Below are 17,198 nucleotides of genomic sequence, written 5' to 3' on the forward strand. Positions count from 1 at the left end.
GCGAGAACACATGAAAAATATTCTAAATGCTTCACTTGTTAGAAGTCTTATGTATGCTTAAATTTGCACTAGACTTGACATTGCATTTACGATTAGAGTTTTGGGAAGTTATCAGAGTCATCCAAGCGTTGACCATTAGAAAGCTGGAAAGAAGGTAATGAGATATCTACAAGGAATATAATGAGATATTTACAAGAAATAAAGAATTACATGCTTATGTATATATGGACTGATGATTTGAAGATGATAGACTACTCTGATTCAGACTTTACTAACTACATTGATATTGAAAATTCTACATATAGTTACATTTTTATGCTAGCTAGTGGAGCTGTATCTTGGAGCAATATGAAGCAGACCTTAATTGCTACTTCTACTATAGAGACTGAGTTTGTTTCTTGTTTTGAGGCTATCTCACACGGTGTATGGTTAAAGAGTTTTATATTTGGGCTTGGAGTTGTGGAGTCTGTTTTTAGGCCATATGAAATTTTACTGTAACAACTTTATTGCAGTATTTATGGCTAATAATAACAAGGGTGGAAGTCAAAGTAAACACATCGACATTAAATATTTAGACCATAAGAGAATGTGTTAAGGAAAAGAAAATAGTCATTAAGCACGTTAGCACTAAGTTAATAATTGTTAATCCTTTGACTAAAGGCATGTCACCGAAGAATTTTAAAGATTATGTAATACAAATAAGATTTAGTTTCATGATGTGACAATTTTTGTGGGTACTTTTATTATTTTGATAAAACTCTTATTTAGTTTTAATGTTTTCTCTTCTATTTTGTACATATATTTGTTTATTTATTTGAGAGATATCATTTATTTTTGACCTTCAATGAACATGTAGTTTATTCATTAAGTTGAGAACTAGTGTTGAGGGGCTTGATATATTGTGATACATAGGAGGTAATACTCACCATTAGAGAAATTGTCACTATGATTCATATATTTGGTTTCTTATTATGGTCGATAGTGGGATGAATGAATAAAATGGAAGAATTTTAGCAATCCATTTCAATTTTTAGTTCCTATTTTTTGAGAACATACCGTGATCCATATCATTCCTATTATTTGACATTGGGTTGTTTTCATATGGAGGTTACTTTGCTAATTTTTCAAAATATTATTAGCACTCCATGATTTGGGCTCCATGATAGATAGAGCCCTATAAATATCTTACAATCTCATTTGTTTTAGGTTACTAAATTCGTTCATCTATTCAAAATACAATACACCATCATGCTTTGAGCGAGTAAGAGTTTGAAAAACTAAAATTGCGAAGCAATTTGCAATAGCTAGAGGATAATATTGTCGATCCATTTTCACTTTTGCATAACTTCATTATAGTTTACATTCCCAGCAAAAGTGAGGCCATGTAGAGTCCCCTGTGTTTATGGACTCAATTGCAAAACTAGTTAATCCTTGGATCATTTCTTATAGCATTGTGAGTAACATCCATTAAAATGATCTCATAATATTTGTAAGTTGAGCAACGTCTTCACTGTCAATAGTTATGCCTCCTACCTTAACTACCAAATAAGAGCAAGAGACGATTCTATATGCGATATTATCATTAACCTTTCCATAAGGTTACAGGGTTGGGTATCACTGCCTCTGAACATGCAATTTGTAATGGTGATTTTAGTAGAAGCACAAGCACTCATGAGACAAAGTTTGGAGTCAGCTTTTGGAGATTAATGCCATTCTGAGGAATCACCTCCTAAAAAGACATTATTTGGTACTTGACTTAATTGTGGCTTAATAGGTGAAATCAAAAAAACTTGTGGATTAATTTGTGATATTATTCCCTTAAATTTTGAGAAGATTGGAAGAGAGTCAAGAAAAACTATTACTTTCTATTAGTAGGAGATAGAATAATGGATTTTGAAATTTAATTGAGAAGACTAAGATGAAAAAAGGTTGAAGAAGGAATAACTATTTTGAAAATATTAATTTTTACATAATAAAATATAAAAACAATGAAGACATGACAATGATGTGCTTAAGTTGATTTTTTTACCATTTAGGTTATCACTTAACATATTACAATTGACAAACTTACATTTTAAGAATGTCAGGAACAAACTCCTAACAATTTTTTTTAAAGACTTATCCTAAAAGGTGATATTTTTATATAGACCGAAAATTATAATTAAGTCAATAACTAAGAGTTGAAAAAAGGAAGAACACACACACACACACCTAAAAGGTGATATTTTTATATATATGTGTGTGTGTGTGTGTGTGTGTGTGTTCATCTAATAATGATACAAAGGTGTGTGTTGTGATACCCTAAAATTTTTTGATAAGTACTGTCCCCAAAACGTGGTACATTATAAAAAATATATATTATTATATATAATTTATTTAAAACTTATATTATTTATATTATTTGCTAAATGGTCCTAATGTGTATTCAAATTCCCAATACAGATGAAGTTTTACAATGCCACTAAAATTTGCAATGAAGAAAAAACGTAGCTCACTCAGCGAAACATTTGCCCTATGGATGCTCAGTGTGGTTAGTTTAACTATCACTGTTGGAAACCCTTGTGGTTGTTCGGCTGTGTACTCTCCGTCACACTTCCCATTTTGTTTTTCATTTTTTATTTTTACTCATAGCATAAGTCAGCTTTGTGCATATAGATGTTTGTCGAGAGAGATTGGTACTCCTGAGGTATGTCCCTTTGGTGGATTATTATATTTATTCTCTGTCTATTCCATCTAGTATTCGCATTGTGTAAGAAAATCTTTCTCTTTGATCTTTCTTTACAACACAATAAAGAAGTCTAACAGTCTCTCTCGACATTTATCTTTTAACTCATTGATTTCATATCTATAAGCACGGAGTTTGTGTTCACTTTTAAGCCTAGACATGTCCATTCCTTTTAAGCTTGATCCCACCTTTAAACTTGTTACGTTGTTTGCCTACTTACTTAAAGACTCGTTGGCTTTGTACTCTATTTGGTCAAAACCTATAAAAATGTAAACTTAAATTTTATTTTTTAATTAATAATAATTATTAAGGGACTAATTAATAAATAAAATAAAATAAAAAATATAATAATTTATTATTAAATAAATTTATTAGTTAAATATATGACTAAGTATTATTGGTTAATTTTTTTTTATACGGTACTCTTAAAGTTTTTAAACATACCACAAAATTTACTTAATATCTTTAACTTCAATCAATAATTTTTACTATACAACTTGAATATACACTTAGTCCAAACAAGTTATATTTCATTCTATTCCATTAGTTGAGAAATATCATGCATTCTAACTTAGTCATGATATTAATTACCTAAAAATATTCTAATTTAATAATAAAAATTTAAAATAATATTTTTATAATTCACTTTTATATCAACATTCAAGTTTTTAATAAAAACATGAAAAAATTTAAAAAATATTATTTTCCATATTGATTCACATAACTTCTCCTTTATATATTAATACTCCACTCCTATTTATGAAAAATAGAGACCTTTTTTATATGCATGAATTATTAAATTCTTTTTATATTCTATTTATTAAAAATTTTAAATTAACAAAGTACTCACATTTTATTTATGAAAGTAAATATATTCATTTATTTAATATATAACATTTTAATTTGACTATTTAATGTTATAAATATTTTAGAATAGAATATAAATTTATGACATATAACTATTTTTTTTAAATTAATGAATTAAGTATTCATTTCTTATAAATAGCTCTGAAGGTTGTATTAGAAATAAAGATCCTTTTTTATATGCATTAATTGTTAAGATTTTTTATGCTTTTATTTATCGTAAAATTTATATTACGGAATTACTCACTCATCCTCTATTAATTATATTCATTTATTTAATATATAACACGTTAACAATATAAACTATCTAAACTTGAAAAGTAACATGTATAGATTTAAATTCTCTCTCTTTTTTTTTTTTTACATTTCTGTCCTGTTTCTGTAATTAAAAGATAATACTCTAATAAAATATCTTTTTTCAGATAACATTGTTATTCCATTGATTTTTATTTTTTTTTAAATTGAAGTATCATTTTACGTTTGAAAAGATATGAGACAAAGGAACATGGTGATTTGTTTCGTATATGTATATATTGCATACTCAAATGTCAAAACAGATATATTTATAGATATATATAAGGAAAGTTTATCAGCAAAAATGAATTTAATTTAAATTTATTACTAGCGTAAAGTTTTTATTCTTTTACACTATTCAATTATTATGTGTTGTTAGTTTAGGTTTGGTCAAGTATTTAGCTTTGTCCGTGGAACAGTGGGAATGTGGGGTTGGGATTAAGGGCCCATAAGTGCTTGGTAACTACATAGCATGGGTTGGCCTTGTATGGGGCTTGTCTGTGTAGACCCAGTTGCATGTGGGTGTTGGACCTAAGAATCAATACATTGAAATTGAATTAAAATTCAATTTGTGTTCAATTGAAAATTTGGATGGTGAGAGTTAGAATTTGAAATATGAGAAAAATTAAATAATGTGTTTGATTAGTTAACTGTGTTAAGTTAATAGCAATGAAGTAAAAATATACATAAACGAATTTCAAATGATTTTCCTCAATATACATGAGAAAATGTTTTGTATATTATTTTGGAGACAATTAAAGTTGTCCCCTTAATTTTTTCAATTATATTTTGGGATTATACGAATTAAGAAAATAATTATATACAGTATCAACTTTTAGTTGTTCAAATATGGAACTCTGTTCTCATTTTTTCTTAAGAATATTTCACAACTGTTTTAAGGTAAGAAACTGCAAATAATTCATGTTGAAAAATTGAGAACATTTTCTAAAATATGTGGATTTTTTTTTCCTTCCTCTCATGATAACAAGACACTACCATGTAACCATTTAATACACTTTGGAGAGAGGAGATTATCATGAATTTCACATTGGCAAGAACAACTCTATCATGCTTTCTTCTAGTGACCATTCATTCAATGGCTTAGAAAGAAGGGAAAAAATAGAACTATTTCCTTCATACACAAACAGGGATGTCATCAGTTTTTGGCAACTAGTCAGTTAGCTCAAAGGTAACGAACTTAACTAAACCTAGCAAAATGCTGACTTTTCACTGACCTACTGCAACAAACAAAACTCCATAAACATAACCATAGGCACACATTAAGCAAAGTTCATTTAATGCACTATGCACAACTAGATCTTATTCTAATTCTGGATTTTCCCTGTCCTATGTACTAAGCCATGTGGTCAGGGAAATAGAAAATCATAAGCTATGAATTATGATAGATGTGGATTGAAGGGTCCTTAGCTCCCACTACACCTGAAAGTTGCAAAGCCACCTACTCAATGTAGATAAAGAGAAGGCAAATAAATCTAATGTTGGACTTAATTGGGCCCAAGGACTATTCACTAGTGGCCCATTACAGTGAATTGCCTAGAGTTTGGTGACACCCCCAATTCATTTTCTTCAGATGCATTGGCATTGGAGGGTTAATCTTTCAATTTTCACACATAGACAACCAGAAAACAGACATTTCACCTTTTTGAAAGGCCTCTAAACTAACCCCCTCTTTGGTTGCACTTTAAGAAAGTGAGCATTTTCTTCTTGCAAGAGTGATCTTGCTGTCTAAGAGGGTATAGCCATGGTTTCTCTTTGATATATACAACCAAACCAATTAGTAACAAAAGAAGCGATTGTGAATTCCCGTATAGCAAAAAATCCAATGGAGGTTCATTCCCCAACAGTGAAACGCCACTATGACATCACCATGTCAAGAAGAACAAGGAAACAACAATTTTCAATGCAAGGCAATGAGAAACACAAATCAGTGGTGGATGATGATGATGCTACAACAAAGGGTGCCAAATTGGAAACTACTAGAAAAATTTCAAGTCTTGCTGAGGTGAAGGAGGGTGGTGAGAGTGATCACAAGAGCTTGAAGCAGTTGATCATAGGAGATGACAAAGGTGCAAACAAGGGAAGTAGTGATGAGAGAGGCAAAGGATCAAGGAACTCACTTGGTGAACATTTCACTGAGGAAGAGAAGCAGCATCTTCAGTTGGTAAGGATGCAACAGAAAGACAACCTCCAAGGTTTGAAGTTCAAGAAGTTGGTGCGTCGTTATGCCAAAGTTTTGGGCCATTTGATGAAGGCTAAGCGTGATCCTCATTTAGGTGATAATGGGAAAAAACCTCTTTTCAAGTTATCAACCTAGGAAAAAATTTTGGGTTTTAATTACTAGCTCATGATGATTTGGTTGATCAATTTTATGCATATATATACATATATGTATGTGCTTATATTTTTCCCAACAAAATGCCTTCAAACTTTTCCACCTGTTTTCTCACATTCATGTATCCTTATTATGCATATGGGAGTATATATCAATTGTATCATTTAAATATGTTCTTAATATGACAATTTCTAATACAGATTTGTTTAAGTTATATCATGAGTAGATTATTCTATCTTAGGTAAACTAATTAAGTTAAGATGTTATGTTAAAAATCATATAAACTTTTCTATAAAAAAACTTTATTTGGACAAAATCTCGTTAGTCTATTTAGAATGGATTATTTACTGCATGAGATAAACTTAGACAAACCCTTGTAATACTAGTATATTCTTATTAACAATTTCATCCCTCTTTCTCCAATTTGTGGTATAACAAGGGTGATTAGTTTTCAATTCTTTTATGAATTTCCCTCATACTATCTATTCAAGTAGTTTATGCGTTTATGCACTCAAAAATTATGTGTATCTTCACCTCATCTGCTTCAAAAAATGGTGAGAAATAGATGAGAGCCTCATGTTTGCAATGAGGATAGAAAAGGACCATGATAGCAAAAGCCCTATTTTTTTAATTTTTTTTTTTTGGGTACTGAAGTTTGGGCATTTTCTAAATTATATCAAAATGGAATTATTACACAGGTCTATTTTAATCTTTTATAATTAAAACAATCCTAGTTACAAGTCTATCCTAGAAAAGAAGCACAAGTCGATTTTTTTAATTTCCTTTTAACATTTTCCTTATGGAAGGTGTTTCCTAGAATTTGTTTGCCCAGAGTTTTCCTTGCGGTGTTTAAATATTGCCATTGCACAATGTTGATTCGTCTTTTCAGTATCTAATTGGACAGCATTTTTGTTTACATTTCCTAATGTGTAAGTTTATTAGTTTAGTGTGATAATAATAGCAAAAGACTAGAGCCACAAGTGTCATTTTAACAACAACAACAACAATAATAATAATAATAATTAAGTGGAAAAAGAAAGTTTAGAAACTAAGACATTTTTGATTGATGATTCCAACCGACACAGGGATTTAAATGGCCATTTGAACTACCATCAATTTATAGCTAAGAGAAAGCTAATCCACGTATATATAAGTCATGCAGCGAAACTGACACTTTGACAGCTTGGTTTGATTTTGCATATTCATGTTTAAAGATTAATTACACCATTTGAAATCATACAAATAAGTTATTATTACAAATTTTTTTATAATTAAATATAAGATTCAACATCTGAAAATTACTTTAAGTTTCAATTAATTTGAGTAAAGTCAATGAAACCATTCTTAAAAATTTACTTCAAGCAAATTCCTCATTTGCTAGTTTGACCAACAACAGTTGTACGGGCTTAAAAAAAATAGTAGTTTACTGGAAAAATATTTATATATGTATATTAAATATTAATGGTACTCTTTATTTTTTTTTCAAATGGCATTAAAACATTTTAAACCTTTCATAAACTTGTTTTGGGGATGGCTCATTGCACCTCTCATTTTTACTTTTCATACAATTTTATTTTTTTCAAAAATATCCCTAACTTCAAAAGAGTATAATTTTAGAATTATCTTTTCAAAAGTCTATTTTACTTTTAAAAATTAAATTCTAAAAGAATAAAATTTAGTTTATGAAAACCTAATTCCGAAAACTTGTAAATTATAATTTGTACTCCATTTTATTTTTAAAAACTGAAAACTATTTTTAAAATAGAAATTAAATGTGCTCTAAGACTTTCAAAAACATAATTTCATAATTATAATTCACAATTTTTTAAAATTAAGTTTGTAGTACTTTTAGAATTTAACTTTCGAGAAAATTCAGAGTTTTAGAACTTAAGTTTCAGAGTAATTACAGTGACATAAAAAGATTAATGAAATAGCAGATTAACGATTATCGCCCAAACACAATTTGAAATGACTTTAAAAGATGATTTAATAGACTAAAATATGTACAATAATATTGCTGGGAGACAATGAAGACGTGTACATTGAATGGTGCATGAGTAAAAATAAGAAAAAAAATAACCATTGCTACATTAACTTCTTCTTTTTTTTATCATAAAATATATTTTTAAAAATAAAATTACAATATTAAAGGGATAGTATTTCTAGTTGGGCCAGCTTTGGCCCAAGTCTTTATTTTGTATTCGTTTAATATGAAAAAAAATAACCCCTCATTTATAACATTAATTTTGTAAAAAAAAAAAGATTTATTTTTAAATATTAACATCAAACTCTTTATAGGATTTATTTTGTAAATTATTTGTTTTCGTGTTTGAGATAGAATCGCTCAATCATTTGAAAGAGAGTAACAAGACCAGTGCAGTAATTTTTCCCTTAGTACATTTAAGAAGCTTAATCATTTTCAATTCTAAATGAGATTTGCTGAACAAGATGGTTTCCAAAACTTCAACTTAAATAATGTAGAAAGAAATCTCTTCCCTGTTTTTCTGATTAGCCATGCAGAACTTCAACATGCTTCAGTGTGGCTATTATCAACTTTAGACCATCAAATAAGATATTGAGTGTATTATATTTCAATCAAATATGAATACATTATATACATTTGACATAATATTTGGTATAAATAAGAACAATTCAATAAATATACTCAAACCTTTTTACCTAGTATGTTAAAGAATATTTAATGACCACATTACTGCTTAAATTTTAAGAATGGGTCATAGCAGCTTGTGTTTCTCCAAGTATACTCAAACCTTTTTATCCAGTATGTTAGAGAAGGGATGATGATTATCTTTCAACCACAACATTAGACTAATAGTGGCATCGTCAAAGCCTTAGAAGGATTGTGGAAATCCATGGTGCAAGTTACAACCACCCCAACTAGTGCACAAAATGCAGGAACAAGGCCCAATCCAACCCTTGTAACTGAAAAGGGGATTTGTGTTCCCTGAAGCTTTGGAGAGATATCTGCATTGATGATTTGAACAATATAAGAAATATAAAATGATAATCTTTAACATACAAGATATATACATAACCATCACTGGAGTCAAACAATGTTTGTCTTAAGAATTTAAATTCACATAAGTTCTGCAATTTCCGTTGGTCCTTGCTTATTATTTTTGCTTAGAGCTAATCCAAGTTTGGAGAAATTCACACGTGATGCCATCTCAAAAGCATGTGATTATATTATAATCAAGTCTTTTCTCCATATCTTGTAATGTCTTCTACCCATACTCATGCCATCATGACAAAAAGCGTTTTGTTGTTACACCACCAAAATGGATGATTGCATGTCAAAATGTATCCAACCTTTTGTTGCAATTCTTAAACAACAAAAGGATTTAACCGAAAGTGTATCCCAACGTTTTGGTGCAATTCGGTTATGTTGTTTAACTGTAGTCCACTAGATGTATAAGTTTTTACATTGTTCTTAGAGTATTTACAATTAATCTATGAAAGCCTTTCTGATCAAAGCCATGAGAAGAAACTGGATATAAAGCTAAATTCAGCACTCATCAGACAGTAGACATATAACGATGTCTAACTTCACTATCGGATAAAAAGAATTAAAAAACTTACTTTGATATGACTGAAGAACGTACAGAGCAAGCCCACATGAAATTTTGTCCAAAAAGCTCAATGATCCAACAACAAATGCACAGCCATTAAGGCTCTCTCCAATGAGAAAATTTTGCATGCTTACTCCAGTCACCTATTATAAAACCAACAAATATGTACACATTAAAAAACTAATTCATTCTAGTCAGAACCTTAACTGCTGGAAACTATGAAGGGATAGATTTATACCTATGTTAGTTAAGATTAAAGAAGGTAGAAACTCAAACTGAGAATCCATCTCACGTGTTATACTAGTAACCAATTAAGATATATTTAGAAATCAACATCAAGCCAAAAAAGAAAAAAAAAATCAACTTCAGTTTATACGAGGAAGAAAAATTGGAAAATGTATAAACCAAACCTTCATCAAAAGGAATGATTAGGAATAATAAATTTTTCTTTGGGTATTACAAATTAAAATTTTAGTTTTATTTCTAAAGCATTGGTGTAGCATTGACATCACTGAGTAGCAGCTTGATTTCAAATTTCTTGTCTTTATGGATGGTCTAATTATTGGGGTTAAATTTGAGCAATTTTTCCTTATGTTGATGTTGTCAATGTCTGATAAACAAGTAAAATAGGTTTAGAACTCTACACTGGTACAAATATGTCTAAGACAGAGAAAGGGGCTTCAAAATGGTAAAAATAAGATATTTATCTCGTTTACTTTTGGCAATTTAATCAAGTGAAGATCATGTCATACCGTCATGAGAGCATTTGCTATGCCAATAAATATTGATGCTATGTACATGACATAACTCATGTTTGCACTTAAAAGAAGGATCACTGCACCACAAAAAATCCAAAGAATGCATCCAGCAGAGTAGTAGGCCTTGAGCAGTCGGCCAGTCCATGCTATCTCCTACAAAGAGAAAACTAGTTTAACGGTGGAGATAGACAAAAATGGGAAATGTAATACATCAAGATGTCGAACAAGGATACTTAATAAGGGAACCTGTAATGCAATAGATACGATGAAGCTGCAGATGTATATGATAGCAGGAACCTAATTCAATCACCAAAGTGTGAAATCAGCCTCACCATTATTCAAATTTCAAATTATTTACAGCTAAACAGATCAAAATTAATGTAAAGTGGACAAAATTTGTCTTGTACCAAAGCTTTGGCTGATTGAGCCATTTGTAGGTCATTGATGACAAAGAAAGCAAGGTATGCCTGAAAAAGAAGCCATTTTGGTGTCAGTCAAAAGTTTTCATATACCATACAATATATTATTGTTTTGTTTCATTTAAATTTAAAAGAAAACATGAAGTTTCAGTCTCCTTTTTGTTAGAAATGGCCCAACCCTAACTCAACTCAAAATCTAGCACAAGAAAGGAAGATTGTCCAAGCCTTATATCAAGCATTTTTTGCCATATTCCTGTCTAATGTGAGATATATTAACATAATCCCCTCACACTTAGGACTAGACATAAGCGTGAATATTGTAGGACTTAATATTTGCAGGTGGCCCAACATCAAGATTAAAGAGACTATACTATATTAGAAATAGCTCAACACCAAAAGTTAGCTCAAGGGAAGAGGACTGTCCAAGTATTAAAAGGTGTATTTTGGACATAGTCTTAGCAAAAGTATTGAAGCAAAATTTTCACAACATGAAATGTTGAAGTTTTAGGGGAAGAACAATATTCTTATCTTAGATGAATTGTTTGAAATCTCTTATTGGTTATTGTTTCAGTACCACCTAATGGCGTCTAAAAGACCATATAAGTACAGATGGTCTAAAGCATCAAGATGTTTGACACATAACTCACTACAACTGGTTCGTAAGATGGTCAACGCAAGAGACTATTAGTACTAAGAGCAGACAACACAAACAGGAAAAATTACTCAAATCTACTTTGAAGATATCAAGATCAAGGAAATACTAAGCTAAAGTAGATATCGAGAAGAACAAAGATAATGTAGAAAAAAAAAAACGACTTTTTGTATTTCTCTTTGTATGCTGCACTTAAAAGAGGAAAAGTTGAGAGTACAAAAGAGCTAAAAAGCACCTTAAGTACAAAAGGTCCTAGACACATCAGAAAACTTTATAAAAGTGCAATTTCAAGAGTCTAACAAACAAATTTTAATATGTAACGTAAACATTCTTGTGGATACTATCATTCTTTCTATATAAACATTTTTTTGTAAAAAGAATTTGTGTTAAGTCTGAAGAGGCAGATTGAAAAATACTTGGTGTGAATAATTTTTTAACCTAAAGAGGCAGTCTTGTAATATAATACTTGAGTTTATTTGAGCCTGGAGAGGCTGTACAAAAATATTTGGGTGATATGATACTGGTTGTAATCTCAGTTTATACTGAAATTCTTGACATAACGTCAAGGACTGGACATAGCCCTCAGATTTGATACTGAATCACTATAAATCTTTGTGCATATTTCTGTGTCTTTATACCTCATATTTACCCTGCATCTTACAAAATTAAAAGCTCACAAAAATTTTTAGAAAAGTGAAAACAAATTCAACCTCCCCTTTTTTTGTTTTCTACCTTACTATTTTAGTAAGACATCTTGACACTTTTATGTGCCTAAAGGAGTGTCTTCCTTACATGCTATCAAACATATGAATCCCAACATACTGCATAACCAATAGATATTCCTTTCCAAGATAATGAACAAACTTAAGCAAGAAACAATAAGTGTGCTAACCTGTGAAACGTTGAGAACCAGTCTTGTGAGAACATAAACAAGTGCAACCTGATAATACAAAACTCTCTTGAACCAGTAAACCCACGAAATCCTTGCATGAGCCTTTCCATGTACACCCACCTTCAATCTATGTAGAAAACACAAGAAAATTTATCAGTTTTCCAAAACCGTAGCTGATTTTGAGAGGGATATTGGCTCGTATGAACAATGATAAGAAGGGCTTTGTATGGTTGAAGTTCTACAATTCTAAGCTTGCTCTGAAACTAAGTTTACATTTGCTTTCACAAGTTCTCTACAAGGTAGATTTGGTGACTTTTAATATTTTAACTTAATTTAGCTCCAAAGGGTTTATTCAAGCATTGCTTTTCCTCATTTACCACTGACACATACATCATATTCATATCATCAACAGTATGTACACGATCATCTTTCCAAACACAGTATGTCTATTAAAGTCTGAAAACAGAAAAAACTTAATCCTTGGATAATAACTGCAGTAAGTCTCGAAGCACACCTGGGCTCCTTGGTTGCAAGATGAAATATGCCCACAAAGCAACATCCAATAAAAATTGACAGATATGCAATCCAGCGGTACTGCTTGTTTGGAGGAGTAACAAAGTGATTATGCTTGACAAAAGATGATTACAGATGATTCCAAACAATTACCAGCATACATACCTGATTTTCAACATCAGCATGTGTTTTTCCATTGATGACACTGAATATTATCAATGCAACTGCATACAAGCTTAGGTTGGCAACCTTTAAAGACAATTAATTCTATGCATTAGTAATTCATATTAACAAATTAATTTATATGAAAAGAAGTTCACTACAATCTTACCATGGTAAAAGCATTGCGACAGCTAGCCAGTGCAACTCTGCTTGTAGAGTTCAGTGTGATGCAACTCACCATGGACCTTCAAGAAAGCAATCAAAGAAGACATTAATGAACATAAATTTTATATTGAAGGGCTAGGAACCTATGCCTTTTCATTTGATTCTTCTTTTATCCATATAAATTATAAATTATAGAGTTCAATGATGCTATTTGGTTTATAAATTGATTTTGTTTCATATCATTCCGAGACTCTTAGTTACTAAACTAGTAATTACTGCTGGCAATTAAAAATGAAATCACAAAAATCAGACATCCTTAATTATGAATATTCCTTACATTCAATCTTCCAGCAACATCACCACAAAAACCACATCCTTTCACACAAATTGCATTTCTTAACAAAATTATGGCTTATCCCAATATTTAGAGATAGATATCGCATAAATATCAAGAAGTCAATAATGTAGAGATACTTAAAAAATTTTAGTCTAAGATTCCAAGAGTATGGGGCAGAATATCATTTCATAGGTGAGTGAACCAGCCAACCACTTTTAGTTTGAAAGTTTGAACTTATAGGTTTATTTTCAGCTTCAAATGGAAAAGATCAATTAGAGGAAATAATTACATGTGTGAAACCTGAGTAGCAGCCCAGCCCACATTGAAGATTGCCGCAAACACACTGTAACTCACAGTTTTAAAATTGGATGAATTTGATCCAAAAATATTGCAAGGTAGACAAACACCAAAAACGGAAGAAAATGAAATAGCCACCAATAAAGATCCAGCACCATGCCATATCTTGAAATGTCCAAACCTGTCTATCTATCAAGCAAGACAATGGAAATTAGCATTTCCATCAAAATAAGGTCTGAAAAACACACAATGGGATAAGGTAATAGCACCAAAAAATGAGACAAGGGAAAAGAGATATTTAAAGTTTTCTTAAACGCAAAAGAAACAAACAACTCTGTTAGTATGATGTCAAAGGAATGTTTCTACTTAGTGTTATTTCCGCACAATCAGTAATACATTATTAAAATAAGGTACATTAATAGAAGGATTTAAGTAAACTTAACAATTTTATGAGAGAGGGGAGATATATAAAATAATATCAGGTAGCTAGAAACCATCAGATAAACTCAGCTTAGCCTTGAAAACAAAAGATCTGATTCCTCAGTTATTACACAACCTAGAGTAGAGCAATATGTGGCTAGAGCCACCCCCTCCCCCAAGATTATGAAGTTTAGTTACAGAAGCATATAAAATATTTCCCTAGAATGAAAGAAAAATTATGTTTAAGTACCAGTTCACCAACAAATATGGTGGCAAATCCATCAGCCACTTGACCTGAAAGCATCACAGCAGCGGCATTCCTATGAAATGAGAGAACAAAGATATGTCAGAAACACAAAATATGGAAGCATCAAGCAGACTTTTGTGGAAGATCCAAGAATACTAAGCTTTTTATCATGTGGTACAAAATTCAATATTAACATCTTGAAAATCATTTATTGTACTATTAACAGTACATAACAATGTGCAAAATATTGTCCATAGCAGGATATATACATATCACTAGAAGTAGCCTAAGATGAAGAAAATGACATAGCATGTTCACAAGTTCACTACCTGACTCAACTAACACATCTATGCCTACCAAAGCTAGCAAACTGCACCTTGTTATTATCCTTGATATCCTTTATGGAATATCTGCTATTAAAATAACAAACTATTTTCATACTGCAAATTAGTTTAAATCTATGTCAGGCCTTTCATACACAAGTGTAAGAGCAAATCATCCCAGGCTGCTTTCCACTCAATCTATTAATTGGATTTCTACCAAATCTTTAGTGACAGCAAACTCTTTCAAGTCTTCCCTTCCAACTTTCAATTACATCAATTAACAAGTATTTACACAAAACATAGCTAAAATACTTGGTAAGTCCAAAACAAGAATTATCACAAAATGCACCTTGATGAAAGTCCAATATCAGTCAAGAACAATAGTAGATAGGTGAACCAACAAGCAGCAGTTATGTCATTGAGCATGTGTCCCGTGCCATAATAAAAGATAGGCCATCTTCCTAGAATCTTGGTAAATGAGTCATCAGCTTCAATAATGGTACCCATCTAGTCCCTTTGATGAGAGCACTTAGCAAATACAAACCTGCAAGGTATAAATGAAAGGTTTTAGCTTACAATCCTTCTCGAAACATTATTTTTCTTTTCTCCTTTATCTGCATTTACTCCACCAATTTTCACCTCATTACATAATTTTCACATTTTATCTCTTATAGAGTAAGTAGAAACACAAACCTAACATACATAAAAGTAGAAAAAATATGATACAGGGAAGAGACAATGAAATCAAATTACACATTTCGATTCCTCCCTCATTTAGGGTACACCTTAATAAAGCATCCTTTGATAAAACTAAGCCAAAGTAACACACTTTTCAGGCATATAAGAGAAAAGCTTCCTCCATTACACATAACAGGTATAACGATAGCAAAATTGGGCAGGGCTCTCAATTGTACCACAAAAAAAAGCGATTGGAATCCCAATCAAGAACAGAAGTACATGTATGAAGCTCAAAGCACCGAAAGACTAAAGGTACTAAACTTTGAGTCAAATGGAAGCAATTTTCTTTGTAATTAAACTATTGATGTCATGTTGGTCGACCAAAAAAGAAATAAAGTGAAATCACAGAGCTTCACTTGCCAAACTCCCCCCTAAATTCACTCCACTGACCTAACATATTACGAAACCGCGTCATAGCAGAGGTGGAAACGGATCATACCACATGTTACAGTATAAAACTCTACACATAGAAATCCAGCCGCATCACGCAACAATCTCTACTGAGAAGAAGAAAATACCCTTTACCAAAAAAGAGTCACACAAAACAACAAATGGACAATACGAACAAATTCAGTTACATTCCGCAGAAAAATTCAACTTGTGATTTCTAAGAACAAAGAGAAAGATAAACCACAGGCCCACACCCATCAAAATCCAACCTTTTCCAACACCCAGAATCACAAACACCAAAACCCCGTCTCAAACAACCAAAATTCCGAACATGCACAGAAGAAACGCTAAAAAATATTGCAATTTGCAATATGAAATGAGTTTTGATCACATACAGGAAACAAAACGTGAAGCTCAAGCTAGCCAAAGCACCCTATCAAAGAGATTCCAGCATGGTCAAACACGACAACAAATCCAACCCAAGATGGCTACAAAAGAAGAAAGAGCACCAAGATAGTGACTTGGAAAAAATCTATGGAAACAGATATGAGTCATATATCCAACAATATCCACAACTTATCCTTACCATATGGCTGGAAAAAAAGATTATATAATATATAAATAAGAGTTAAGTTGAAGATCTATTTGTCGTGTTCAAAATTGAGTCTTTAATTGACTATCAGCAGTTTTGTTGCGGTTGTTCGACAAGTTGGGGGAACTTGGAACTGAAATTCTAAGTAATGAAATGACAACAATGTCCCAATGATGACGTGCTACTTACTTCATCCAAAGGCCACGCCACGTTGTCATGGCAAGGACATGTGCCTTTCTATTTTGGTTAGCTGTTTGCGAATGGAGAGATTCTTCAACCAGAATCAATCATATTTATATTAAATTAATATGATTCCTTAACAAGATTCTTTGAGAAGGTGTCTTTGTTAATTAGTGTTGTTATAATATTCAATTTAAATTGTTCAAAATTATGTTCAAATATATAAATTTCAGCAGATTTGATTATCATTTGTATTAAGATATTTTGCATTAGTTAAAAATATAGTT

At 31.2% G+C, this 17,198-nt stretch overlaps 2 protein-coding genes across 5 annotated transcripts; one reads left to right on the forward strand and one right to left on the reverse strand.

Moving 5' to 3' along the window:
* Positions 1–5,484: 5,484 nt before the first annotated feature.
* On the forward strand, positions 5,485–6,334 carry LOC113853668. Its single transcript, XM_027484175.1, has one exon. It carries the CDS (start codon positions 5,727–5,729, stop codon positions 6,216–6,218), a length of 492 nt encoding a protein of 163 aa, XP_027339976.1. The 5' UTR covers positions 5,485–5,726; the 3' UTR covers positions 6,219–6,334.
* Positions 6,335–8,779: 2,445 nt separating this feature from the next.
* Positions 8,780–16,722, reverse strand: LOC113853666 (major facilitator superfamily domain-containing protein 12-like). Of its 4 annotated transcripts, none has more exons than XM_027484171.1 (13): positions 16,535–16,722; positions 15,361–15,555; positions 14,692–14,761; positions 14,014–14,210; positions 13,392–13,467; positions 13,226–13,309; positions 13,062–13,141; positions 12,548–12,674; positions 10,992–11,051; positions 10,831–10,881; positions 10,579–10,737; positions 9,837–9,969; positions 8,780–9,221 (listed from the first exon to the last, which is right to left on the reverse strand). In XM_027484171.1, exons 2-13 carry the CDS (start codon positions 15,516–15,518, stop codon positions 9,061–9,063), a joined length of 1,356 nt encoding a protein of 451 aa, XP_027339972.1. In that variant the 5' UTR covers positions 15,519–15,555; positions 16,535–16,722; the 3' UTR covers positions 8,780–9,060. The 4 variants fall into 4 exon arrangements, with proteins under 4 accessions (XP_027339972.1, XP_027339974.1, XP_027339973.1 ...); XM_027484173.1 differs by having other exon boundaries at positions 16,409–16,548; XM_027484172.1 differs by lacking the exon at positions 16,535–16,722 and adding an exon at positions 16,140–16,488.
* Positions 16,723–17,198: the final 476 nt, after the last annotated feature.

This window comes from Abrus precatorius, unplaced genomic scaffold, assembly GCF_003935025.1.
Source record: "Abrus precatorius isolate BTA unplaced genomic scaffold, Abrus_2018 Scaffold11, whole genome shotgun sequence".
Taxonomy (NCBI): Eukaryota; Viridiplantae; Streptophyta; class Magnoliopsida; order Fabales; family Fabaceae; genus Abrus; species Abrus precatorius.

Excerpts from the sequence above, each read along its gene's own strand:
- LOC113853668 (XM_027484175.1), top strand. The coding sequence starts at position 5,727 with ATGGAGGTTCATTCCCCAACAGTGAAACGCCACTATGACATCACCATG.
- LOC113853666 (XM_027484171.1), bottom strand. The coding sequence starts at position 15,518 with ATGGGTACCATTATTGAAGCTGATGACTCATTTACCAAGATTCTAGGA. Across the intron at positions 14,211-14,691 it reads CCATATTTGTTGGTGAACTG|ATAGACAGGTTTGGACATTT; the intron begins GTACTTAAACAT and ends CTTGCTTGATAG. Across the intron at positions 13,468-14,013 it reads GCTACTCAGGTTTCACACAT|GTCCATGGTGAGTTGCATCA; the intron begins GTAATTATTTCC and ends GCTTTCTTGAAG.